Source organism: Emericellopsis cladophorae, assembly GCF_022114955.1.
Source record: "Emericellopsis cladophorae strain MUM 19.33 chromosome Unknown NODE_80_length_78263_cov_119_885277, whole genome shotgun sequence".
Lineage (NCBI taxonomy): Eukaryota > Fungi > Ascomycota > Sordariomycetes > Hypocreales > Bionectriaceae > Emericellopsis > Emericellopsis cladophorae.
Window position 1 is genome coordinate 1 of NW_026251005.1, and position 25002 is coordinate 25002.

The following is a 25002-nucleotide window of genomic DNA, read 5'->3' on the forward strand; positions in this document are numbered from 1 at the left end:
CCCCCCCCCCCCCCCCCCCCCCCCCCCCCCCCCCCCCCCCCCCCCCCCCCCCCCCCCCCCCCCCCCCCCCCCCCGGCATAACCTTGAGTCGCATATAACTGGCAAATGAGAAGAGCATCTGAGAAGAGTCTATTACTTTTGTAGAGAACGATGTCTATGACTTGTCGGGGAACCCGAAATCTACGCCAAAGGGCGGGTATACGTAGCGCTTCCACTCCTTCTTGGCCACAATGTCGGCCGAATAGTCATCCAGTAGCTTCAGCTCGTCTTTGTCGAGAGTTACAAGGTTCTTGTTGGCGTCAATGCGGTCGGGGTTGACAGACTTGGCTAGCACGGTGTGGCCACGGGAAACTAGATCTCCGTTAGCTTGACTCTTTCCCCATACAAGGGCCTGCGAAAAACTCACCGTGGTGGCTCAAGAGAATGGTGTACGGCGACACGCCCTTCTTCTCGGCCAGCTTGACCACGGGCTCCGCACTCGCCAGCGGGGATCCCGTGCTGCCGAGCGGCGAGTACGCAACGACGTGAATGCCCTTCTCATGGCAGAGATCGATAATCTCCGTCTGCGGCAGCTGGGGGTGATTCTCAAGCTGGTTGATCGCAGGCACAATCTTGGCCACGGGGAGCAGCTCCTCCAGGTAGCGCTTGGAGTAGTTGCACACGCCAATGGCCTTGACTTTACCCGTCTCGACCAACTTCTCCATCTCCTTCCACGCCTCGCGATGGTCGAACGAGCGGATCACATCGCGCGATCCGTCCTCCTTCTTGGGGAACCGGTCATCGTTGCCGTCTGGGTTCAGCAGCAGGGGCCAGTGGATGAGGTAGAGGTCGACATAGTCCAGACCAAGGGCCTTGAGCGACTTTTCGAGACCGAGACCGACGCGGGTGTTGTATGTGGCCCAGACCTTGGTCATGACAAAGACGTCTTCGCGCTTGATGCCCGAAGCGAAGGCGTCCGCCAACCCAGCGCCCACCTCATCCTCGTTGCCGTAGCAGTACGCGGCGTCGATGAGCTTGTAGCCCGACTTGAGCGCGTGCGAAACGGCAGTCTTGACCTTGCCGGGCTCGCCCTGCCATGTGCCTTACTTTGTCAGCCCACGCCCTATGTCAGTGTTTGGGGGGGAAGTGACCTACCAAGACCGAAGGCTGGGATGTCCGCCCCGGTGTTGAGTTTGAATGTCTTGTCAGCCATTGTGTGTAAAGGGAGCAGAGTCAAGAGTCTGGAGTATAAAGCAAAGAGCAGCCAGGGGCAAGACACTTTGCGACCCCAGGCAGACGCGCTCTTATACCATAATTAAGCACTTCCTCAGCCCCCAAGTATTCCCCCGCCAGCCGAGTCCATCACCAGCGGGTAAAGATGGCACGAGTTACGTTGGTGGGGGGGCCTGCGGGGTGATGCTCTCCACGGAGGAATTAAACCGACTGTCGGGGTGGCTTTGGCCCGACTAACAAGTGGCGTTTCGGCGAGGGATGCCATCTTGGGCCACCTTGCACAGCATTGGCTATACCTCGCAGTCCAACACTGGACAAGTGAGGGAGATCTCTACAATCAGCATCGGACACGGCTGGCCAATTTACAGCCTGGTGCAAACCTGTTGGGCAATGCGTACCAGCTAAGCGATAGAAAAGACCATACGTCGCCTGGGGTCAATGCGAGATGACGATGACTTCAACAAGTGAATGTTGCCATGAATTAATCTAGGTGGTATATGCATGGGCCTGCATGTCGGCCGAGCCGCAGCGACGGGCATTTAGACTAAGGAGGTGCCGTCAGAGCATGCAATGTTCATTTACGCGCGCGCCAAGTCATCGTTCGTCTAACCAGAAACCAAAACCCAAAGTCTGTGTCATGATCGTCAGCAAACAGTTCTAGAACTAGTGGGCAAGGCCATGGGTGATACTCACAGAAAAAAAATCATGAGAACACCAAACATTTTCGCAATCAGCCATCTGTTGCTGGACACCCGAGACCAGTACTTCAACAGCTCGCGCTGCGCGCCGTCCACATTGTCCACGACGTCCTCTGTGTTTGCGTCGATCCGCTGGATCATCTCGCTCTGCTCGGACACCATGGTCGCCAGCTGACCGAAAATACCGCCAAGCTCGTTGATTGTCTTCTCAATCGCCTCAATCGCCTCGCCTCGCTGCTGGATGTAGGAATTTGATGTCTGGCCCTCCTCCATGATCAGCATCTGCTGGTCGCTCACGGGGTTCAACGACAGCGTGTCGTTTGCCGGCGCCGGCGACGCGCGGTTCGGCGTACCGTACAAGGGCGACGCATTCTGTTGCAAGGTCGGCTGCGTGTGCTGCGATACGGACGAGACAAAGTTCTCCGTCCGCGAGCGCGAAGCTTGGATGTTCTTGGTGCGCGCCTCTAGGACGTCCTTGAAGTTGACGGACACGTCGGTGAGTTTACCTTGCAAGAGGTACACCACGTTCTTGTTGTGCTCGCTTTCCTGATCGGCGTTGGGTCGGCTCTGGCGGGTAAATGCTTGTAACTCGCCAATTTGCTGGTTCAGGGACGAGAGGTCTTGCTTGATGACAAAGGTGAGCTCGTTGATTTCGACCGGTCGGTCGTCGAACATTGTGCGACGTTTTGCCACTACCGTTGTTAGCATTCTCCTGCCTCCTTTTCCATCATGGCGTGCTCGTCCACGTACGCTGTGCCAACTTTTGCAACTTGCCCATCGTCGCCGAGATGCCCCTCCCAATATCGGCCGCCTTCCTGGCAAAGTCTGACTTTCGCGGGCGACCATCGCCGCTCGCGTCCGCTTTTTGCTGCTCTGTGAGCAGGGACCGCTTCTGCGAGCTGGGCTTCGCGGTCGCCTGCCGACGCTGTGCCTGGGCAAGTACTGACTTGAACTCGGAGGTTCGGTCTTGTATCGACGCGACGGCCATGGTCCTGGTGCGACCAGCGCAAGTATTGCGTTGATATACTGTGTAGGCTGCGAAATAACAATCGACGTTCCGGGGGGACAAGGTGTCGACGCTCGAGGCGGGTGCGCCACTGACGACTCAGGGGATGGTAGCGAGGGCTTTCGTGCGAATGCTGAGGAACCGTGTTTCGATTTCTGTTGGCGCGCGACTTCCAGAGGTTATCTTGACTCCTTCGCGGGAGATTTCGACGGTTCAACAGGGAGGAGCAGATATTACCGAGTGGTTGCAGATGGCAGGCTTGTCGAGGCCAATCTGTCGCAAACGTGGTGTCTGGGAACGCATGTCGCAGCCTCATGCGCGGCCTCAGCCACAGTGGCGTGCGATGGCAGGCTACCCTGCAGCTTCCACGATCCGACTACAACGTGGAACTGGACTGCGCTCTACGGATACTATCAATATGCATATGTGTAGGGAGATCAATAAATATGCTTGATTCAATTTTCATGTGATATTTCTCTGTGTCTGCTCTTGTAATGTGAAGGATTCACTCATGGATCGTTCTACAATTGCCGTCGTATCCTGTTTGCTATAACCCCCAGAAAATCCCATTACGGGCTGACTTCAATGGCATTCGAAAGCAAATACTTGACTTCGTAAGGACATTATTGCACGTCTACCAACACATCTCATTTCCAATTATTACGTTAGAACTGATGCTTCTGTGTTCACGTCTAGGCCCTAGACACCGGCATGCCCTGCGATGGTGAAAATAATGACTTCTGCTGAATTAATTACAGCAGGCCTGGAACTGCAGGATTCGCATCCCAAGTTGAATTGGGCTCACCTCATCTGCAATTGCGATCGCGAGTGTCATCATAGGAGATCGAGCGGCTGACGGGAGCGCTGCGCCACGCTTTCGCATCTCGAGCCCCGCCCGCTTGCTAGCGGGATGTAGGGTGCAACAAGTACCTTGCATCACTGGAGACCCGGAAAGATACATAGGTAGCCTTTCCTCTGTTAGGCCTGCAGCGGCCCATCCAGCGGCGCGACGCTGGAAATAGTTCCACCACCCATTCCATCAAGGCGACCATGACAGACCCGAAGACCCTTCCCTGAGAATTGTCGGAGTCGTAACCATAGGTACATTTTTATCTTCGCTTCCGTACGTTTGTTGCTTTCCATCAATCATCGCGTTCTCCGCATAATCTGCTTTGTTCTGTTTTTGTGTCAACCCGACGGCGCGCGTTCCTCGGTCAGCCGACTTCTAGCACTGGTTCTGTCGAAAAGGGGGACATGGTCGCATGGCACCCTGAGGAGCCGTGACGCAGACCTGATGGAAGGTTCCTCTAATCAAGCGCCTAACCAAGGCCAGTCTGTCATGTGCGTCCCCCGAATTCCATTTGCCCATCTCAGCTAATCGTCTCCAGGTCGCCCAGCACACCTTCCTCTTACGCTGTCAACATCAATAGGAAGAAGACACGGAAATGGGTCGAGGCGAAAGTGCAGAACTACGATGGCGACGATTGGGGTGCCCCCGAATCGGAAGACGAGCCCGATTCACCTGAGGTGCCTTTGCCAGCTCGTCGACCAGCGCCAGTCGGTGGCACAAGGTTACCATCTGAATCGAGAATCCCCGGGGCTGGACGAGTACCGCAGGCGCCGATTCTCCAGCAGCCGCAAGCGCCCACGAAGCCCGCGTACGAGCGCCCCGAAGTGGGAATATCAGCTGCGACAGACGCGCCTGTCTTCAGCGAGAAGAACGAGCCGGACAATGTCGCGGCCGCGCCAACATCGTCTCAGATTCCCGAGGCGGAGCAACCCGAGGCGCCACGCGTTCACGGTGACGAGGCCATACCTGACCCACGGGAAGATCTCGCGCAGGATGGGAAACGCGTCTCGGTCAGCCCTCAGCTGCCCAACGTCGCACGTCTGAGTGCCTTTGGCGCGGACATGTTTTCGAGTGGCTCAGAGTTGTCGCTACCAAGGGAGCCAGTCGTTCAGGAAGAACGGGAGCCTTCGCCAGCACCGCTGAGTACGGGCCCCACTACTGCGCCTGTGGCCAAGAACCACTCTAACACTTCGACGGATTATGCCACCGAACCTGAGCAGCCTTCGGCGAGTGATTTGCCCCAGAAGAATGACCAAGATGGAGTGCCTCTCGCAGCAGAGCCTGGCGCTGAGGCTGTCTCATCCGTCCGCGAACATGAGGAGGGTCTGTCAACAACTTCGTCCAACAAAGTGTCGTCTGAGGAGCCAAAACACGTGCGAAATGGGACAGACACCGCGACGCTACCACCTCTGCACATTCCAAGCCCGCATGAAGCTTCCACTGCCCCAACAGGATCGACCGAGCCCACGAGCGGAAAACCAACCAGCGGAATCCTTCCAACCGAGCCTCTGCACCCCAGGAAGCCAGACTACACCCCGTCAGATTACGAGCCTCAACAACTAGGCAGACAGCAGACCCGTGATTCCACGACGTCTTCACCTCTCAAGGAGAGTGACGTGTTGAGCGATGAGATTATGCGGTCTCTCACGCCTGGTGGACTTAGTCCCCATTGTGAACACCCAGACGAGAAGCGCGAGCCGCCAGTTCCTGCCACCGGCCGTGAAAGCAGCTACGCGTTGAGTGCTTATGACGACTACTGGAACGAGACAGGCGACGCCGACGACGACATTCAGCGCAAGCCGACCCTTGGCGCCGTGCCTGAAGTGCCTGCCGCCCACGAGACTGCTGCCGGTGCCACGTCCGTGGACACAAAGGTCCCAGAGCCGACATCGAGTCCGCCTCCGATAGTCGCTGATCCCGCCCCGGCGTACCAGTCAGTACGTGTTTCGCAGCCTCCAGCATATGAGGCGTCACACGCCAGTCAGCAATTCGCTCCCATGAGTCCCGAGTCGAGTCAGCCCGGTTCGGATGCTGGAATGCGGCGGCGCTTCTCGTGGGAAGCGGAGGAGGCGCGGGCGCAGCAGCCAGCGGCGACCCCCAAGGAAACCACACCTACTGCAGCCGCGCCGCAACCCGCTACGCAAGACAACCCAGTCCCTGTACAAGCTGGGACTGGGCAGCCAGCCGCGAATCCTGTGTCACCGACTATTAAGCTTGTGTCGGGGGAACCTTCCATCTCGCACCAAGTCTCACTCGCCAGTTCCTCTCATGCACCGGGTGGACCGCCCTCGCCTGTCTCTGACTTGAGCAACCGGGACGCCACGCCTCTTGCAGGTAACGGTCTAGGGCAAGGTGCCTCTCCCCTCGACGTCCAACCTCCATCGGCAGCACGTGACTTGACGACAGGCGATGCTCATGCGCCGGCTGCTGGTGGTGTCTCAAGCCAGCCGACGCTCACGTTTCGCGAGATTATGAACATGTCCAGCCCGCAAGACCGCATCGCCAAGTACGAGGAGTCTCGCAGCATCTTTGCGAACCAGGAATCAGGGTTGAGCAACTGGCTCGCAGCGCTCAAGGAGGAACACGCCGAGCATGCCAATGCCAACGGCTCCTACTCGGGGGCCATGGCCGCGCCACCATCACCTGCGAATGCGTCGACCGCTCCGGGGCCCATGCCCTCTGCACAGCAGCCCTACTACCAACAATACCTGAGTGCGAATGCCAACACACCATCTGCTGGATCGGCACCAGGAGGCTCGGCGCGGTCACGCCTCGCTGGCTTCCCGATGCAAGCTCAACAAGCTGCCGGAAGCGCCTTTGGGGGCTCAGGTAACCAGATCGGCACCAAGGGCAAGGAGTTGATGCACTCGGCCGGGAAAATGGGCAAGGGGCTGTTTAGCAAAGGGAAGAGCAAGCTTCGTGGCACAGGGGACAAGGTATTTCACTGATACAAACGCACTGACCCAGTCACTTTCCCACATGCCCATCACACACACGCACACACACACGTACGCATTGGACCGGACAGACGTACTTTCGTCGGCTTGCACTTGACGGTTGGTCAAGACAGCATTTTCTTTTCTTGCATTTTTGGCCTAATGATGATCGGGGCAGGGCGTGAAAGATAGGAATGCATGAGACACTTTTCCCCTTCTACAGACCAACAACCCTCATGAGCTAGTACATGATGCCACGGTGAAGACCAGTAGGGCTGACCAGCTTGGATTTAAATAGGGTGAACACTCTCCGCCGCCGGTGGACCGAAGCCCCGAGCAGCCACCGCACCAGGGCCCATCGAAAAGCGACCGTCGAATGTCATGGGCCTTTAGCCTGGGGCCCAAGTCCCGCGAGAACACGAGCTCCCACCCTGTGCCGTCGTCCGGCACTGCTGGGGCCGATACGAGCTCTGCTGGTGGAGATCCGAGACTGTCGATCCATTCCGAGCCGCCGCGACTAGCGGAGCCACCGCGTCTGTCCCCTATGGACGGTGGCGGACAAGGCGACCTTTGGCCCGTGACAGCGACGACGACGACAACGACGACAAACGAACGCAAAGACGCAGGCAATGACCCCGTTTCGCTCTCCCAAATTGACGTGGCTCCTGCGCTAGGGCTGCGGAATCCTCCGCCCCCAAATGGAAATGAGCACGTTGCGGGGGGACCCGGCCAACAAGGCCCAGATCCAGACCCGGAACGGCTGCCAGCAGTTGAGGCAGGGCAGAGGCCATTGAGCGAAGCGGATTGGGTGCTGGTTCCCCGCCAGACCACTGCTGCGCAAGACATTGTCGCTGGCTCTGACGCGCGTGTCGCTCCGTGTCTCTCTCCAAAATCTGTCGCTGGACAGGCTGCTGCTGAGGGTAGTCGCATTGGCACTGGCATGGCGTCGCAGTCGCAACCAGACGCGAGGCCGGATGCCCAGCGCCACTCGTCTTTCAAGGGACTCCCGCCGTTGCGAAGGAACTCGTCATTTGGCCTGGCTGCATTAATTGCGGCCGATGAACAGCAGCAAGTCGAGGCTGGTGCTCCTGGACGCGACGCGCCTGCCCAAGGCGGCCCAATCGCTCAGCCTCACCAAGCTCCAGCTCATCAACCTCAACCTCACCCTCACCCTCAGACTCAGCCCTACCAATATCAAAATGGCACCATTGCCCATCAGCATGCTGACGGCGCCTCACCACAGCCGATCGAAGAGGCCAGCCATCGCTCCGTTGGAGTCGACAGCAACGCGACTCTCGTTGGGCAAGAAAGCACCAATCACACTGGTCACAGTTCAATAAGCATAAGCAAAGAGCCTATGCGGGTTTATCAGAACCAACAAGGTGATCAACCAGCCCCAGCCGATCCCAACACCGGCGCACCACGCCAGGGTACTTCACAACCCCAGCAATCGCCCGGCCAGCCTGATGCTAGTCCGCAGCCGCCTTCAGGGTGGCAGCTCGAGGAGAGCCACTTGAGTGAACCGTTGCAGGTCGCCAGACGCCGGGCAGGTACCGGCAGCTCGCAGCAGCAGGTCACCACCTGTGGCTCTCTCGAGAAAGAAACAGGCGGCACCTTGCCCATGTCTCCTTTATCCCCTGCCTCGGGGCCGCAGCAGCAGCAGCAGCAGCCGACGCCTTCACCGCACCCGCCCCGCGGAAGATCATCAGATGTGCCCCCTTCGTCGGCTCGACGTTATCCGGAACTCTTCAGACCTGCGAACCAGCCGCAGCGTGACCGCGCCGACTCTGGAGGCCAATCCACGTCGCCCCCGACGCAAGGACTCTATCAGACACTCAGCCAAGTCGGCCCCGCGCAACACCCTTCTTGGGCCGGACTCGAGGGTAGCCCTGCACTAAGTGAGGGCCGCAGGAAGTCGTCCAACATCTTCAAGGGTCTGGGCGATCGCCTGTCCGGCAGCAAGTTGAACGAGCGTCGCAGTTCCCTGGCCGAGCAGAGCACTCCCCCCAATGGACAGCAGCCAGTCGGTTTCCATGCCAGCGTTCAAGCACAGGACCCATCGGAGCAGCCCAAGAAGAAACGCTCGAGTTTCTTACCTAGTCTGAAGCAACGACCCTCGCATGATGCAGTCGATGAGCCTCGCGCTGGAGGTATCCACCGTCCAGCAACGCAGGAGACCATGCAGCCACCGGAAAGGGCGCAGACGGGTACGCTGCAGTCCGAGAAAAAGAGGTCACTCTTGGGCTCTTCGGCGGGTCGAGTGTCTGCTGCGCACCTGAAGTACATCCCTGGCGGTCTCCCCGGTATCACTCGTGCGTCCACTTCCGACGTTGCTGGCGACTCAAGTATCACCACTGGTAATGACACTTCAAGCATGGAACCCCCGAAGAAGCGGTTTTCCGGCTTTGCTGACAAGGCAGCTGGTCTTGCGGGCAGGCTACACAGACCGAGTCAAGAACTTGCCAAGCCTAGCCCATCCCACTCGACTTTTTCCCCCATGAACCAGCTGCATCAGCCTCAGCCTCTTGGTGCGGCGAGCCACCAATCCCTCCCACCACCGCATTCTCGGCCGAGGGACCGCCGTAGTACGGTTGAATCGACTGACTCTCAAACAATGGTGCCGCCGTCTGGCCCAGACGCCGAAGGCGTCCGACAAGGTAGGAGAGGCTCTTCCACAGGAGCCATAGACCATCTCTGGGGGAGCAATAGATCCTCCTCGAAAACAAGACAGCCAGAGCAACCAGGGCCATATGCTGGTCCGCCCGGATCACTGTATGGCGATGGGCAAGTTGTCATGGGACCGCCCGGCTCCTCGCAAGGCCCCGCTGGCCGAGGCAGCTCGATGGACGCTAGCTCACGGGCGTCTAGGCAGTTCATTGCCCAGACTCTACCTGCCCGCCTGTCTCCTCTTGCCCAGCAGTCGGCGGCTCAGGGTCCATCGTCCCACATCGAGTACCAGCCTTCTCACGCGCCGCAAGATCCAGCAGCATATGACAACAATGGCCGCGCAGAATCGCCTGTTGACGCGGGCCCCTCCGTCACTGGCTACGCAGGCCAGGATGAGGTATCCAAAGCATCAATGGTTTCACCCGTAGGGTCCGTCACTACTGAGCAAGGACACCGTGCTTCGGTAACCGAGGATAGCGTGAACCGATCTTTGTCGCAGCGAACGGTGGAGGACCCCCAGGCCACGCCAACTTCACCTGTCAAACGCCTGCCAACTCCTCACGCGAGCGTTTTGCTGTCGTCAATGGCGCCACCTAGTGGTCCAGGACAGTCGTCTGCGACCACCCTGCCGACCGAAGGCACTGCACCGGATGACTCCCTCATCCAAGACGGCAGGGGGCCCGGACAACAGGGACGCACAAGACAGGACTCCAGCCTGCCATCGTCATTGCAATTTGATCGAAACGTCTCGCTGCGGAAGCCCGTCCCGCAGGCGACGTCTATTCCGTCACGTGAGAGCACTCCTGTACACACGGAAGCCGTGCCGCCATCCGCCCACGATGGATCACCTGCACGGAAGAGGGCTGTCTCGGCACTTGTCCAGCAACCGGGCTCTCAACCTCAATCACCGGTGGGCTTCCGGCCGTCCCCTTCTCCTGCCGGGCACCAGTCATCCCCTAATCCGGCACAGCAGGCAACGAAGCTGTCGCCGCCTTTGGTAGGCCTCGGTTCTACAAATGGACCATCTGATGCGCTTCGACCCTCCGGCTTAAGACAAAGCCTGGGCCAAACACTTCCCCCACAACCCCACCAGCAGCCACGACAACCTCAGGGTTCATCCCAAGCCCCCCAGCAACTGTATTTTCAACGAGGACAGCAAGGTGCATCCCAACAGCCTCAGTTGAGCAACCAGGCGCCTTATGGCCAGCCAAGTGGGCCAGGACCTCAAAAACCTGGATTTGCCCCCCAGGCACAGCGGGCGCAGGGACATATCCGGCCGGGGCAGGTCCCGAGCCAACAGCAGCAGGGGATACCACCTCAAAGCTCTCCCTTCCCTGGACAGCAGCCCGTGCAGCCCACTGTCGGCAGCGAGTCGAAGCTGAAGGGATGGAAGGCCCGCATGTCTGCAATGGGGCAACCCTCGCCCCAGAATGGCCAGCCAAAGCCAGCCCAGTCGCAGTCTGGCAAACCCTCGACCGGGGGAAAGTTGCTCGGTGCCTTGAAGAAAGTGGCCAAGCCAAGCGAGAACCCGCCACCTCCACCACCAAAGACCGGGCAGCCACCGCAGCAGTCCCAATGGAGACCTAGTCCTGCGCAGCAAGCTCAAGGGGTTCCAGCATTGGCACAGCAACCGTTTGCGCCTCACGACGCGTACGGACAGTACACCCAGCAGGGCCGAGGTCAGCCGGGGCCACCTCCTAACGCTGGTCCTCCTCAATTCTATCAGCAACCCCAGCAGTACCGACATGGGGGCCAGTATGTTCAACAACAGCAACACGCTCCGGATCCTCTTCCTGGGCGGCCTGGACAGGCCCATTATACTGCTCCTCAGCATAGACCGCCCCAACCTAGCCAGGCACCTCATCACGGTTCGTATGGCCAGCAAATGGCCATGCACCATACCCAGCAGGCTATGCACCGCTCATCAGAACCGCAATATGACCAGGTACCTATACCTCAGGGCTATAGTGCCGTTCATGGCGAAGGTACGGTAGCCCCCACCAAGTATCATATCCCGCGTGGCCCTAGGCAGCCCCAAGGCCATTTCTCTCCCCATGAGCAGTATCTGCAGGGTCACCAGCCTCAATGGCAACACCAGCCAATGCTTTATCAAGGACAAGCTCCGGCTCCAGCGTCACACGCTTTCAATGAGCCGCCCGCTGCCCCGTATGGGAGACAAGCACCTGTCCAGCAGATAGGGCAGACTCAGCAGACTGGGATGCACAGAGATACGCTGGTCCCCCAGCAAGTTCAGAGCCAGGACCAACGTCGCCACAGCGCTACCACTAGCACCCCCCCTGATCATGGTAGCTTCAATCTCCCCATTCAAGGTCACATTACCCCGAGCACGACTACGCCAGCCCGAACACCCGATGAGGTCCCCTTTGAGGCTGTGCAGCAACGGGACTCTCTTCAACGTCCGTCAGCTCTGCGCCATGACACAATCATGACTGATGGTGGCCGCAGTGTTGAGTCAGGAGTGATGGGCGGCTCTGGACAACGACTTTTGCCACCTGGACAGCCTCAGTTTGGTCACCACCTGCAGCCCCAGTCCAGCAACATGAGCCTGAATACACAGGAACCCTCGCGTGAGGGCAGTCAAATCTCTTCTACAACCCCTGCCAACACCACTGAAATCACCAGGCCGGTCTCTATAAGCCCTGATGCCGACATTGTTGACCAACATGAACGCAATGCCAAGAATCTCAACGTCGATGTGGCCAAGTCGAACAAGGTGGACGAGGAGAACATTTACGACGCAACACCTCGGCTGCATCAGAACAGAACTGGCGCTTCTGACAACTCCATGTCGGGATCAGCAACGAGCGGCCGCAAGGTGCCTGTGACTTCTGTCAAGGACGCTGAGCAAGCCAAGAGGGACGATCCTCCCATGATGGAGCTCGAGGATACGGCGGCCGCACGCATGCGCACTCTGCGACTGAATTCGCAGGAAGAGAAAATCTTCTACGACCCCGAGGGCGACGTGCCGAAAATGAGTGCCACCAGTTATCCTGGCCAGGAGTGGAACCCATACGGCGAGCCTGAGTTTGGTGATTGGAAGGAGGATTGATCCGTTGGATATCAGGTTCTTGAAGTCAAATCTTTCCATTTCATTTCCTAGGTCAAGTGTACATGCAGTTTAGATACCAATTTCCTTCTCTTCTGTTTTTCCCGTTTGAGTACGCATGCTAGATTAGCATTGCCAGGCATACCGGACTCGCTCGACAAAGTCGTTAGCGCTAATGAGCCCAAATTAGCCACCTAAAAGTTTGCTAAAATACATAAGTCTAGTACGAAGCTGCAGCCCTTTCTATAGCCTCCTGTGCAGCATTCAGGCCTCTAATGCTTATAGGTTGTAATTGTTGCTCGATATTGACAGCACCTCGGATACGGATATTGCTGCTCCGTAGCCAAGACACGCCAGCGCCAGCGACTTTGTTGAGTGAACATGGTCCGACCTTCACTACGCCGGTGTTACCGCGACATGATCGCCACGTGCTGCTGCTGCTCACATATTTGCAAAGATTAAACTTAGTCAAATAAGCAAGATGATAAACTGGTAAGTCGTTGATGTCAGTGACTAACCTCTGGTCGTCATCGTCATTTCCAGACCCTGTTGTTGAGTCCCCTGGTAATCGAGTACGCTGACCTCATTCGACACGTATGGGGCACGTTGATTGGACAGAACCTCGAGCGAGAACGGATGAGTGGGTCGTGCCATGCGCCTTGCCGGATTCGCATGATCGCACTCTAGACTTTCCGCCTACGTCGCCCAAGGCACCCGAACTTTGCTGCGCAAAGGGAAGGAGCGAACACGGGCTAAGCGCCCGCCCCCCTCTTGGTCTTGCTTCTGGCTCGCCATCGCCTGTTATCCTTTTCGAGGACCTCGACTTGTAATCATTACTGATCTAGACTGTCCATCAATTTTCATGAGGGAGGCCAAGCACAAGGCGTCAAAAAGGTCGACACTCATCGTGATGATTGGAAAGTTATTGAGTGGGATCTACTAGCTGAACCTGGATCCGGGATCCTTCCCGCATGCAGACCTGCTTGCTCTCGCTTCCTCCATCCACAATCGACATCCGACCGCGCGGAGACGCGCCATTATTGTCACGATCCAACCTGGCGCAGTTCTCCTCCATCGACATCTCCTATTATTCGACATTGAACTCCCTGGGTCAGAAACCCCCGAGCTTCCTGCCACCAAAGCGAGCGCATCAGGCGAACCCACCGATACCGTCGAGAGCGGGTCTATCTACCGATTGCCACAAGGCAACATCTCCCATTTGCGACTTGCCGCAACACCTGGGCTGCTGGCTGGTGTCCTACAGCCTCGCATTGCCTCGAAATGGACTCGTATGTCTCACCCTTGCCACGAAATCATCCGTTGCTGCGCTGCGCTGTGTTTGAGAGTTTGTCTCGGGATCCGACTTGCCACGTCGTACATGGTTTCTCCTCCATAGGGTCACGGTGTAGCATGTCTCAGCCGCGCAACCCACGGAACATATCTCTCGAAAGACAGCTGCACCAGACTCCACAAGCGCCTCTCTTCTGGCTTCATTCCCTCATGGGCGCCGCTAACATCTTCACCAGCCTAATACACGTTGCCGGCTGGGCACAGCCTCCAACACGCCCGTATAGTGGCCATTTCCGCTCCATGTCCACTGCCGCCGTATCGACCTCCGCGCCTTCTACCGATTCCCCTCTTGCATCATCAGATGACAGCCTCGACGTACCACGTCGGCGTCTCCCCGTCAAAGCGCCCTCGACATCGGCGCTGCGATCCACGCACAACTACTTTGACGACATGAGCACAATACCCGACCCACGAAGCCGCGCTATGACGCCTGTCATTGACGGGGAACCAGCTACCCCGAACCGCGAGCCCAATATCAACGAAGAGGTCACCGCGCTCAGCACAAAGCTGATAAACGCGATCAACCACCAGACGACGCTTGACGATCGGCTATCCTCAACGAGGCACGAACTGGAGGCTGCCACCGACCGCATTAAGGATTTGGAGGCACAGAACGCTTCGCACCGCGAAGTTCTGGCCGGCGATGTCTGGGTTCGCCGTAGCGCTGCCGACCTGGAGAAGAAGGCGTTACATGCACAAGTCGCCGAAGAACGAGCGCAACGGCTGGAGATGGAGCGGTCCAAGAAGAAGATTGAGCAAGAGCTGGAGAATTTGACAGCGGCCCTGTTTGAGGAGGCAAACAAAATGGTGATCCGTGCAAAGGAAGAGGCGCAACGGGACCACGATGCCCTGCAGAAAAAAAACGACCAGCTGAAGGCCCAATTGGCAGATTCGGAAGGGTTGCTCAAGTCGCAACAGGATCAGCTCACCGAGTTGAAGGTGGTCATGGAGACAATGACATCGGACCGAGACGACCAGACGAACACGAACACGGCTCCCTCGTCGCCCGCCGTCGCGAGGTTCGATGTACGCGACGACGACGGCCAGGGCGGTGATTTGTCCACTGCTTCTCCGAACACGGATGGCGTCTTGCCGACACACCCCATGAGCTTCAGCCATCTTATCCAGCCAGTCCTCAGGACAGACGTCATCGCATACGACGATTTTGTGAGCCTTGCGAAGCTTTCCAGGAAGGCGACGGGCAGTAGAGTCTCGTCTGGTTCTTTGGGTGGACTGAACCTGCCGTCGCTTGGACTTGGCAGCAATTCTGCGAATGCGCAGCCTACCAACGGCTCTACAACCACCACATTCAGCATGGCAGCTGGGAATTATGTCAACAGTGCGCCGCAGTCCCCCAATACGCCCGCTTCGACCTTTAGCAGTGGGTCACCTACGGCGCCCGTTGTGAACCTGCGAGACACCAAGTTCTTCAAGCGTGCGCTGGCCGAGGACATCGAACCTACCTTGCGGCTGGATGCTGCCCCTGGCTTGTCATGGTTGGCACGCCGATCTGTGATTAGCGCAATTGCCGACGGCTCACTCGTCGTGGACCCTGTCACCACGCATGCGGGCAATTCATTCTTGATGAGCATCACCAAACCCCAGTTTAACCCTTGCTCGCTGTGCGGGGAGTCGAGGAAAGATCCTCGCTACCTTCGCAATCACCGCTTCCGGACCAGCGAGCAAGATTCAGCGCAACGATATCCATTATGCCGGTACTGCCTGCATCGAGTGCGATCAACATGCGACTTTCTCAGCTTCCTGCGCATGGTCAAGGACGGTCATTGGAGGGCGGACGACGTCGATCAGGAGAAGGCGGCCTGGGAGGAGAGTGTTCGCTTGAGAGAGCAAATGTTCTGGGCAAGGATTGGTGGCGGGGTCGTCCCTTGCGGACAGAACGTGCTAGGCCTTGACGCCGAGAAGAGTCCGAGGCCGAGTCATGAACAGGCTCCTACGGTTGAGCCAGCTTCAGCCAGCCCAGGCAAAGTTGAGGACGAGAAGCTACATACCAGTACTGAGACGACCGACATAGCTGCAGAGGCCGAGGCTCCTCCGGCCACAGAGAAGGACTGTCCCCAGGCTTCTCTGCCATCAACGCCCCCTCAACAAGCTGCTCAGCCTGAAGACACATTCGTCGACGCCGCAGAACGGCCTTCAGATAATCTGCCGCAGGCCACTGAGGAACCTTCCGAGGAAGCGTCAACCGACAGCGTCAACCGACAGCGTCAAGCGGGAATGAATCGACAACTAGGTAAAAGCGACTAGAGTCTTGAACGTAATGTATATTGTGTATGACAGTCAGCCGAGAGGATCGCTCGGCTTTGGGCGTTACGGGATCGGCATAACCGGGATTATCACGACAAAAGGAGTATGCGATGGGTACACTGCATCACGATGGGGCATTTATACACATAGATGGCATGGAAGAAATTAATTAATCATCACTGTTTTATGAGTCGTCTCTCCTCATTGATACGAACTGATGCTGCCTGCTCCAGGATGAAGTTGCGTTCACTCTCGTCTTGACTGGTGCCGTTGGCCTTGCTGAACATTGTGGCTCACTTGGAGGGTTCCTTTCCCTCCTTGGACTCTGGTACATCCTTTGAGGAGCCTGCTTGCTGCTTCTTTTCCTGCTTCTCCTTCCACTCCCTATCGGCCTCCTTCTTCAACTGCTCACGGAGCTTCTTCGCGGAGCCAGTGCCAGCGACGCTGAACTTGTAGTGGTTGGGTCCGACTCGCTCCATCTCGATGGGTTGCTTGTGTTGTTGTGATTGTTATTGAGTTCGATGTTGGTAGGTGTTCACTGTCGTTTGATCTGGGATGCGATTTGCCCGGAAACTACCCTCAGCACTCGGTACAATATATGCGCCTTTGGAGCGTAGTTGACGAGGTCCCAAATCTTGGTCACTACGCAACAAACACAACACGCTGATGGTGATTTTGTGAACTGAACGGACTTTGTCATTGAATGCGGTTGATATGTTCTAACGTTACGCCAGTGTTCATGAAGCAACACACAGGAAGCGCAAATAGACTGCTGCACCGTATCTGCAACAGTCAGTCTCGCGCGACCAGGCAACTTTTGACCTTGTGCTACTTGTCAAGCAGGCTTTCAACGGCAATTGATAAACTTGTCAAATTCAGGGAATCAGGGCGTTGAATCACGGCCCTTTCCGGGTAGCCAGCGCGACTCGCGGGTCGTGGCGTGGAGTGACCGGACAGATTCCACAGCGCTGCCATCAAATACTATACGTATTAATCGCGCAGGGATTCATGGCAAGTCCATTTGGCACTGGCCACTACTAGGTCGCCTCACCGAAATTGCTGCCCTAGGACCATGGCGCACCCAAATTGCGCATTTGAAGCCCAACATGAGTGACGGTCGCAGCTGGAATTCACCAGACTGCCGCCTTGGGCGCAATGAAGCTGCGAGAATAGGAGGTTTTTAGAGGGTCTCCGACGCAGCCTTCGGCAAGGCTAATAAAGAAGCTCACCGTCACTGCAACCACTGCGGTCGAAGATTGATTCATGTTAGTAGCTGGGCAGTTCCCCACATGGTCCTGTCAAACATTGTGATAAGTCAGAGAGAACAAGAGATGCCCGTCTCGTCCGCAGCCATGACTGGCTGCCAAGGGACCGAAAATTGGGATCGCCCACTTCACCCCGGACATTCTTCCGACCCAACAGGGTTTCATCTACCGAGCACAGAGAGCCTCGCAAGCTCTTCGAGCCTCCGGGGGCTTTTAAATCCGTGGACTTGGTGTATTGACCAAGGAGATGAACTTCAGAGCCTCACTAGGATCAAATCACTGGGAGATGCCCATGTTAAGCAACAGTCATTGCCGCAAAGATATCGCACAAGATTCGTGACCCGACGAGACTCCTGGATGATGGTGATATCGCCGACGGGAGGCGTGTCTTGGCTAGTCATTGACCACAGCACCTAGCTCAGGGAATCGCAGCCCACAAGCCTCAAGGAGAGGACGCGTTTGCACTCCGCCGCTGGTCATTTGCTGCGATTCGGAAAAGACTGTCGTGTGCCCAATCAACAAGGGCCTCACGGTGGAGTTGACGGTCGCTAGCAACTGATCCGCACCGTCAATGTGACAGCCCCTGAGGATCACTCTCCGGCCTGGTCATGCTCCCGATCGACAGTACGTATGCGCACGTCCACGATGGCGACAGACTAAAAGGACGCCCGTGAACGTCCAATCTGGCGCCCTCACCTTCTTCTCTCCTCATCCCAACACAAGGTTCAGCAGTCACTCATTCGTTGCTCATTGCCAGCAGCTCTTTGGAGATCCTTTGACTCCAGCCACTCCTTACAGATAACGTCTTTCGCTGATTCCCTTGCAAAATGCATTTCTCCCGCCTCGCACCAGCTGTGGCTGGCCTTGTCGGTGCCGCTCATGCGCATTTCCCGGGCTCGATCGGTGGTGTCGGCCAGTCTCCCGCTACTTTTGACTGCGGCTCCAGCTGGGACAACGAGGTCCTTTTCGACGGGTATGAGCATCCGGAATGGAATAAAGACATGAGCTTACCATAGACTGTAGCATCGTCGCCGCCGAGACTGAGACAGATGCGGCCATCTCCTTCGGACTGAACCTCAAGGAGGCTCAACTCGAGGGTGACATTTCCATTCAGGCCCTGGAGGACTTTGCCAAGGACTCCACGCTTCGCCTCGACCTCGCTGGTGTCAAGGCGTACTTTGAGCTCGACCTCTCGGCTTCCGCTGCCGTGTACCAGACCGTGGAGCTTGTCGCCTCCCCCGAGCTGTCCGTCGATGCTGGCCTTCTCGAGCTTGAGCTCAGAGCTGCCTTTGCCCTCGATCTGATTGTCGGCGTCAACGCTGCTGTCGACTTGTCTGCTGGCTTTTACGTTTCATTCCAAGAGGGCGACTACCTCGACATCTGTGTCCTCACCAAGGAGGTGGTCAACACCAACCTCGAGGGTCTGCTGACAAAGGCCCTGCCCGTCGGCGTTGGCGCTGACGTTGACCTGTCTGCTGAGATTGAGGTGCAGCTCGGCCTCCGCCTCCGTTCGCACATTGCCGTGGGCGCTGATGTCGATCTGCTCGGTCTCGATGTCCTCGAGGCCGGTGCCGAGATTGCCATCTGGGCTGACCTCCTGTCGCACACCATTACTCTCGTCGAGACCAGCGACTGCCTCGTCTCCGTCACCAATGACTTTGTCCTCAGTCTCGGCGTTGGTGTCGACGTCTACGCTTCCGTTCTCGACATCCTCGACATCAGCCTTGCCCCCGAGGTGACCGTCATTCTGGCCAAGAACCTCGGACTGGAGATCTGCCGCGAAGACCGTGGCACTGTTGGTGAATTCCTGCGCCCTGCTGTCGAGGACGACCTGACCGAAGCTCCTGCTGTCGAAGACGACCTGGCTGAAGCTACAGCTACACCCTCTGCCCCTGGCTCTGATTCTGACTTTGCCTTTGGCTCTGGCTCGGCCTCCATCTCTGGCTCTGGCTCTGGCTCTGCCCCGGCCTCCGTCACTGGCTCTGCCACGGCTTCTGTCAACGCCACCATCACCAGCAATGGTCTCGTCACCAGCACCGCCACCACCACCAAGGTGTACACAATCACCAGCTGCCACGCCTCGGTGCCCAACTGCCCTGCCTCCGAGACCCAGAAGATCGTCACCTCGACCATCATTTCCTCCGTCACCGTTTGCCCTGCTACGCAGACGGCCGAGCCTACTACCTCGTCCAAGACCAAGAAGCCTGTCCACACCATCAACGAGACTCTGACGACTATCGTTCCTTGCAAGCCCACCACCAGCACCTACACGCCCCCCAAGGACCACACGACACCAATCGCGCCCACTGTTACCATCACTGACTCCAAGACTGTCTGCCCCGTCGAGACCGGCACGGTTGACATGCCTGAGCCTACCGGCGTTCCCTCTGTCCCTGCCCCTGCCCCTACCGGCCCTACCGGCCCCGTTGAGAGCCCGACCTCGCACGTTCCTGTTCCCACCACACCCAACAACCCCGAGGTCCCCGAGGCTCCTACCAGCAAGGTCCCTGAGGCCCCTACCACTGAAGCTCCCGAAGTTCCTACTGAGATCCCCGAGGTTCCCACCACTGAGATTCCTCAGACCTGGATCCAGCCTGCCCCGAACAGCACCTGGACCAGCGTGACCGCCCCTCACGCCTCTACTACCTGGGCTCCTCCCCCTGCTGTCACACCCACTCAGCCTCCCGCTGGTGCGGCTGGCTCGGTCAAGGTCGGAATGGCTCTGGCCATGCCTGCCCTAGTTGCTCTGCTGTTTTAAGGTCGGATATTGACGTTTAATTCTAATGTATGTATGCTGGATAGTTTTATCAATGGTGTTTTGGTACATATGTAGTGCTCTGCCAAAACATACATTGACTATCATGATCCTTCTCGCCGTGACTGGAACCCCCATACGTCCTAGGACCAAGATCTATACACATACCTGCCCGGCGTGCAAGGAACGTTCAAGTCGTCGCGCAACACCATTCCCTTCAATATACCTATAAATCTCAAGTTGTCGGCCTATCTAGCACTTTTCAGTTGAGACATACCAAATCGTGGATGCGGGTGTTTTGCGGATCGTCGGATCCAGCTGTACCGAGCGGAATGCGAACGCATGGGCATACGCATCCGTTTAGGTCCCGGGGCTTGGGCTTGTTCTTGGGCTTGTTCTTGGGCTTGTTCTTGGGCAATTATTGCGACGGGGGGGCGATGAGTGCCAGTTGTTCTGACCTCTTCGAGACTGGGAGAGATGCCGGTTTGATTCACCCGATGCCTCCAAAACCCTGGTTCAGTGACCGCCATTCAGGTCCTACATGCAAGATAGACGGTGTATTGAGAAATCTGCAGTGAGCGTGGGACAGGGCGGATTGGCCTTGGTACGTGTTGCCGTGATAATAGAGAGCTTCTACTGGGCAGTCAGTATACCTGTTCTCTACCACTGATACTAGAAGCGGTGCTATTAGTGCTCTCACAGTAGCTTGAAATTTGTCTTTGGGTCGTATGTCGCCCAAGGTGGCAGGGGCTCTCCAAACCTGACACTCTTAATTGTGTCTTCATTCAGCATCAGCTGGCCTGCGAGGCTGTTGACATTGTCTGTGGGACCAGTCGGGATACCGTCTGTTCGTGCCGTAGCTGAAGCTCCCCTCGATGGATACTGACTTGCGCCGCCTTCCTCCTCGGACTGGGTGGCGAAAGACATGCCTAGCCGCACCCCAGGCTTGCTGATGTGCTTCCAGTCATCCTTGAGAATGATGTACCATAGACCGGGATTGGAGTTGGCTGGAGTGAACAGCCAAATCTGACACTGCTGGACTGCGGCATGAAGAGTTACGTTGCTCTTAAAAGCGAATTGGAGGAAGTTCATGAAGCCCTAATACCAGAATGAGTATTGTTGACGGCGCAAAAAGGAGACGACTCGTGCAAGGGCTCACTTTAAAAGTACCGCAAACCTCTAATGGAACTGGATACCGACGACCCAGCGCATCCTGGAATTTCATCGGTTTTCGATCCCATGGCTCGTCCAGTGATCTGCTGATCTGCGCAGTGATTTCCCTCGAGCAATATCTCGTCTGTATGACGCCGAGAGCCGCGACAAAGCCGCGCATCCTGTTCTGAAACTGGTAAATTTCTTCCTTTTTCGACAAACTGAGCTGAGCTCGCCGTGCGAGCCGGACCAGTTGCCTTGAATCATCAAAACGAGACAGGTACTTCCCAAAGCTCTGTAAACATTCTCGAGAGTTGTCCGTCAGAACCTTGAACACTGTGAGCTCGTCTTGGTGGATTGTTACGCCATTTCGGAGACTTTGTTCAATCGAGTTGCAAAGATACAGAAAGGAATGAAGCTCTTTCTTTGAATCCTCAAGCTCCTTGGCAATTCTCCCTCCGCTATCGATGGCATCGTGAAGCTTGGAAGCCAGCTGGACTAGAGCAATGATGTCGCCGAAGCTACCGAATGAGAAGGCTGCCATACTTGTTTTACGCACGTTGGTAGTGGCGACGACCACAGTCTCATGTGATCATGTTGTTATCAGTCAAAAGGCAATACGTTGGACATGGTATGAAAAAACGTGCATTTACGGTTTCCCAGTCGAAGACAGGGATTTGCCCGTATATATAACTTTTGTCCACCCACTGTACGCAAGCTAGGTACCTACATGTAGGTGCATCTGTCTGCCTTGTGACGTGGCAGCCGGCCTAAGACATGCACAGCCTATAAGCTGTGATGTTCACCCAAGCCACAGCACAAAACAGGACAGTGGCAGTGTACGGTGGCACCTATCGATGCGGGTTGCAAATGCTGCAAATGACCGAAACAGCAGTGCACTGAGCCAGCGAGACTGTGTTCATTGATTTTGAGCAAGAATGTACGATTGCGGCAATGTGATCTCCCCCAAAAACAATAGGGCGTGCGTTTGCTTTTTTTGCTTCCATTCAGAAGCGCCAGTATCGGACATGATTGTCGTCTTCAGCTACTCACCATATCCTGGATTGCTACATCAAACTCCTGAGGCTTCCTCCCAAGTAATTGTTCCAAAGTCGAGCTGACAAACGCAGTCTCCCCAGCACGAATCGCATCCCAGGCCGTGGCCCATGTCTTCGCCTTTTCCCTATCGCCGAAATATTCCAGAATCTGAGGTTGCGCAATCCACTCATCGAAGCCTACCTCCCGAATGCGAACCAACTTTCCAGCAGCTTTCCCAAGCATTTGCACAGTATCGGTAAGCGTCAGCTCACGCGGGCCAGTAAAACAGACGATGTTGTTGACATGGGGCCAAGATTCTGCCGGCAACAACGAAGCATACTGCGAAATGAGTTTGGCGGTGGCCTCGCCGAGTTCGTCACGCTTGACCCAGCTGATCCCCGGTCCATCCCCGTTGTGGGGGATGCATATCTCATCCGTTGGGGCTTGCAAAGACCAGAAAGACGTGTAGATGGGGAACGATTCGTGGTAGAGGCCTTCCCGGACGCTTGTCCATGTAAAAGCAGGATCTCCCGCAGCAATCTTTCGCAGATGCTCCTCGCTCTCAAGATGGGCAAGCATGACTTCGGCCAGGCTTTCCTTCTTGTCGGGCAGCGCGAACCCGAGGGAAGAATAAAAGATGTGCTTCACCCCGGCCCTATGTGCTGCGTCGATGGCTGGCAGTTGGACCTTGACGCGATAGTCCCGCACGTGGCTGGGGTAGGAAATGAGAAAAAGGACGTCCAACCCTCGAAAAGCTGTTTCCAACTCTGTCGGGGACGATTCGTACGATGCTTGTCTGATGCGTGCTTTGTCCGCCCCTGGGAGCAACTGCGTTTTGTCAGGGTACCGGGCAATAAGTGTGACTTGATCTCCCGGCACAATTTTGAGCAGATGAGTGGCCGTGCTGCCCCCAAGGCCGCCGGAGGCCGGAAAAATGCCAACGGTCTTCATTCCTAGACCTAGCTTCTGAATGGGCATTCGGTAGCAGGGTCGCCGTGATATTGGAAGCTCAGAGCTGCGTCGCAAAACAAAGGGCTGATTGGAGGTACAAGGCGATATAACGTTGCCACGAAATCGTGTTGCGTCATGGAGTGAAACCCGCCGAGCAGCACCGCCAACATATACAAGCATGGCTTTTAGTAAGCATCGTCATCGCGTTGCCTACTCCGAATGGCGGAATGGGATCTGCGCCTCGTCTCCGCAACTCCGGACAACTCCGGCCCCCGGGCCGCACTACTGTTCGCAAGTCCAAGTGCGCAACCGTTACTGCTCTTCGAAAGGGGGTAAAAGATAGAGATACATGTTATTTCATGAACCGAAAACTTAAAACTTAGGTTGTCTGTGTTCACGATTATAATATTTCGTTCACCTCTCTGTGTTTGGGATAGATAGGTCTATGCTGGATCTGGGCTCTGAATCCTTTAGCCAAACATAATTTAAGCAGCCATTGGAAGTGGGAACCTCGCGAGAGTTAGAGGAGTTATTGCGAAATGAGTTTGGCATCACAGTGCGATCGACGAGCCAGGTTTTTGCCAAAGCTTACGCCCTTGGCCGCGGATCTACAGATGATGATGCGCCGGCAGTAGTGTCGCTAATAAATGGGGCCGTACGGAGCCCGGAGTCCGGGACTAGCCCCGGAGCTCGGATGAGGAGCCGGCGCTGTGGAGGGACCGCCTCGTGATGGGCCAGGGATAATGGGCTTCGAGTGAGCTACGCATTCAAAATATCACTCCCATGTAATAGGCTTCGACGTCGACAGAATTTAAATAGATGCTGCGGCTGCCCTGACAATGGAACCTAAACTTTCACTTAGCGATGGGTTGGCAGCCGCCAAGCACTTCCTGGTTGTAGTGGCCGGGTACAGCCAGGTCATGGGCCTTGTTATACCCCAGAATCTTTTGAATCGCTCAGCACGCCAAAGTAGACTCGTCATCATTGTCCACGCAAGGACGTCATCGCAAGACGCCGTGAGGTTGTGGGACAGCCTCGGAAAAAGTCCAGTATTAGCGTCCGTCACATTGAGGCGCTGCTGGAGTCCCTACGAAGGCTGAACTAGGAAATCTGCTCGACAATTCTCACCTACCTAACTTCCGTTCTAAAGCAACTGACGGGTGGAAGTTGCAGGATGTTGCGACTGGGATCCGACGCCCACCCTGAAGCTGATGTGCATCGACACATTATCGGGACTCGATCAAAATGTGAGCAACTTTTGCTGTTCGAGTACGCACACTGATATTTTTCAGAAGCTTTTGTTGTATTGTAGTCTGGTTAAAGTAGAGCAGTCGCTGAAATTCTGTGCTAACACTGTACAGGACCATGGTCGGGCTCAGCTGTATTCAATAACAAGAAAGTGTCCCCCTCCTTGACGACAAAGTATATAACGCCCAATGCACTCACATCATGCAGCAGCATAAGAGGGGCCTACGAGACTTGGTCATTTCTCGTCGAAATTGTATCCACCAACGCGGGTTCGCGGCCGCACAGCAAACCTCGTCGGTCCACAGGTGCCGTCAACATCACCACTGCTATCGAGCGGGTCGATTGAAGTTTGCAGGGATTTGAGCGGAGGAACCGTCGCAAGCTCACTGCAACTTCCTGTGGCAGTTGTTGGGAGTGGGGAGCCGACAAAGCCGGCGGGTGGCGGGCTTGCTGTATTGGTCGGCGGAATAGTGCACTTATTCGTAGGCTCTGGATATGAAAGCCGCCAGAGTCCGCTGGTGGCGATGTTGGATTGTGATGTC

At 56.5% G+C, this 25002-nt stretch overlaps 7 protein-coding genes across 7 annotated transcripts; 3 read left to right on the plus strand and 4 right to left on the minus strand.

Annotated features, from left to right (window-relative positions):
- Nucleotides 1–154: 154 nt before the first annotated feature.
- J7T54_007185 (D-galacturonate reductase-like protein) lies at nt 155–1192 on the minus strand (the record flags this gene model as incomplete). Its single annotated transcript, XM_051510044.1, has 3 exons — nt 155–351; nt 407–1081; nt 1135–1192. The coding sequence occupies 3 exons, from the start codon at nt 1190–1192 to the stop codon at nt 155–157; spliced, it is 930 nt and encodes a 309-aa protein (XP_051358995.1).
- A 625-nt stretch (nt 1193–1817) lies between these two features.
- On the minus strand, nt 1818–2898 carry J7T54_007186 (Integral membrane protein-like protein; the record flags this gene model as incomplete). Its single annotated transcript, XM_051510045.1, has 3 exons — nt 1818–1842; nt 1906–2602; nt 2661–2898. 3 exons carry the CDS (start codon nt 2896–2898, stop codon nt 1818–1820), a joined length of 960 nt encoding a protein of 319 aa, XP_051358996.1.
- Nucleotides 2899–4210: 1312 nt separating this feature from the next.
- Nucleotides 4211–12439, plus strand: J7T54_007187 (uncharacterized protein; the record flags this gene model as incomplete). The annotated part of the gene is made up of 6 exons (XM_051510047.1): nt 4211–4257; nt 4305–6702; nt 7001–10366; nt 10625–10827; nt 10919–11237; nt 11561–12439. 6 exons carry the CDS (start codon nt 4211–4213, stop codon nt 12437–12439), a joined length of 7212 nt encoding a protein of 2403 aa, XP_051358997.1.
- A 1407-nt stretch (nt 12440–13846) lies between these two features.
- Nucleotides 13847–16051, plus strand: J7T54_007188 (Rab guanine nucleotide exchange factor-like protein; the record flags this gene model as incomplete). Its single annotated transcript, XM_051510048.1, has 1 exon — nt 13847–16051. The coding sequence occupies one exon, from the start codon at nt 13847–13849 to the stop codon at nt 16049–16051; it is 2205 nt and encodes a 734-aa protein (XP_051358998.1).
- A 176-nt stretch (nt 16052–16227) lies between these two features.
- Nucleotides 16228–16530, minus strand: J7T54_007189 (uncharacterized protein; the record flags this gene model as incomplete). Its single annotated transcript, XM_051510049.1, has 2 exons — nt 16228–16326; nt 16384–16530. 2 exons carry the CDS (start codon nt 16528–16530, stop codon nt 16228–16230), a joined length of 246 nt encoding a protein of 81 aa, XP_051358999.1.
- A 1613-nt stretch (nt 16531–18143) lies between these two features.
- On the plus strand, nt 18144–20074 carry J7T54_007190 (uncharacterized protein; the record flags this gene model as incomplete). The annotated part of the gene is made up of 2 exons (XM_051510050.1): nt 18144–18289; nt 18340–20074. 2 exons carry the CDS (start codon nt 18144–18146, stop codon nt 20072–20074), a joined length of 1881 nt encoding a protein of 626 aa, XP_051359000.1.
- A 693-nt stretch (nt 20075–20767) lies between these two features.
- J7T54_007191 (uncharacterized protein) lies at nt 20768–23239 on the minus strand (the record flags this gene model as incomplete). Its single annotated transcript, XM_051510051.1, has 4 exons — nt 20768–21169; nt 21249–21518; nt 22277–22973; nt 23049–23239. 4 exons carry the CDS (start codon nt 23237–23239, stop codon nt 20768–20770), a joined length of 1560 nt encoding a protein of 519 aa, XP_051359001.1.
- Between the last annotated feature and the right edge of the window lie 1763 nt (nt 23240–25002).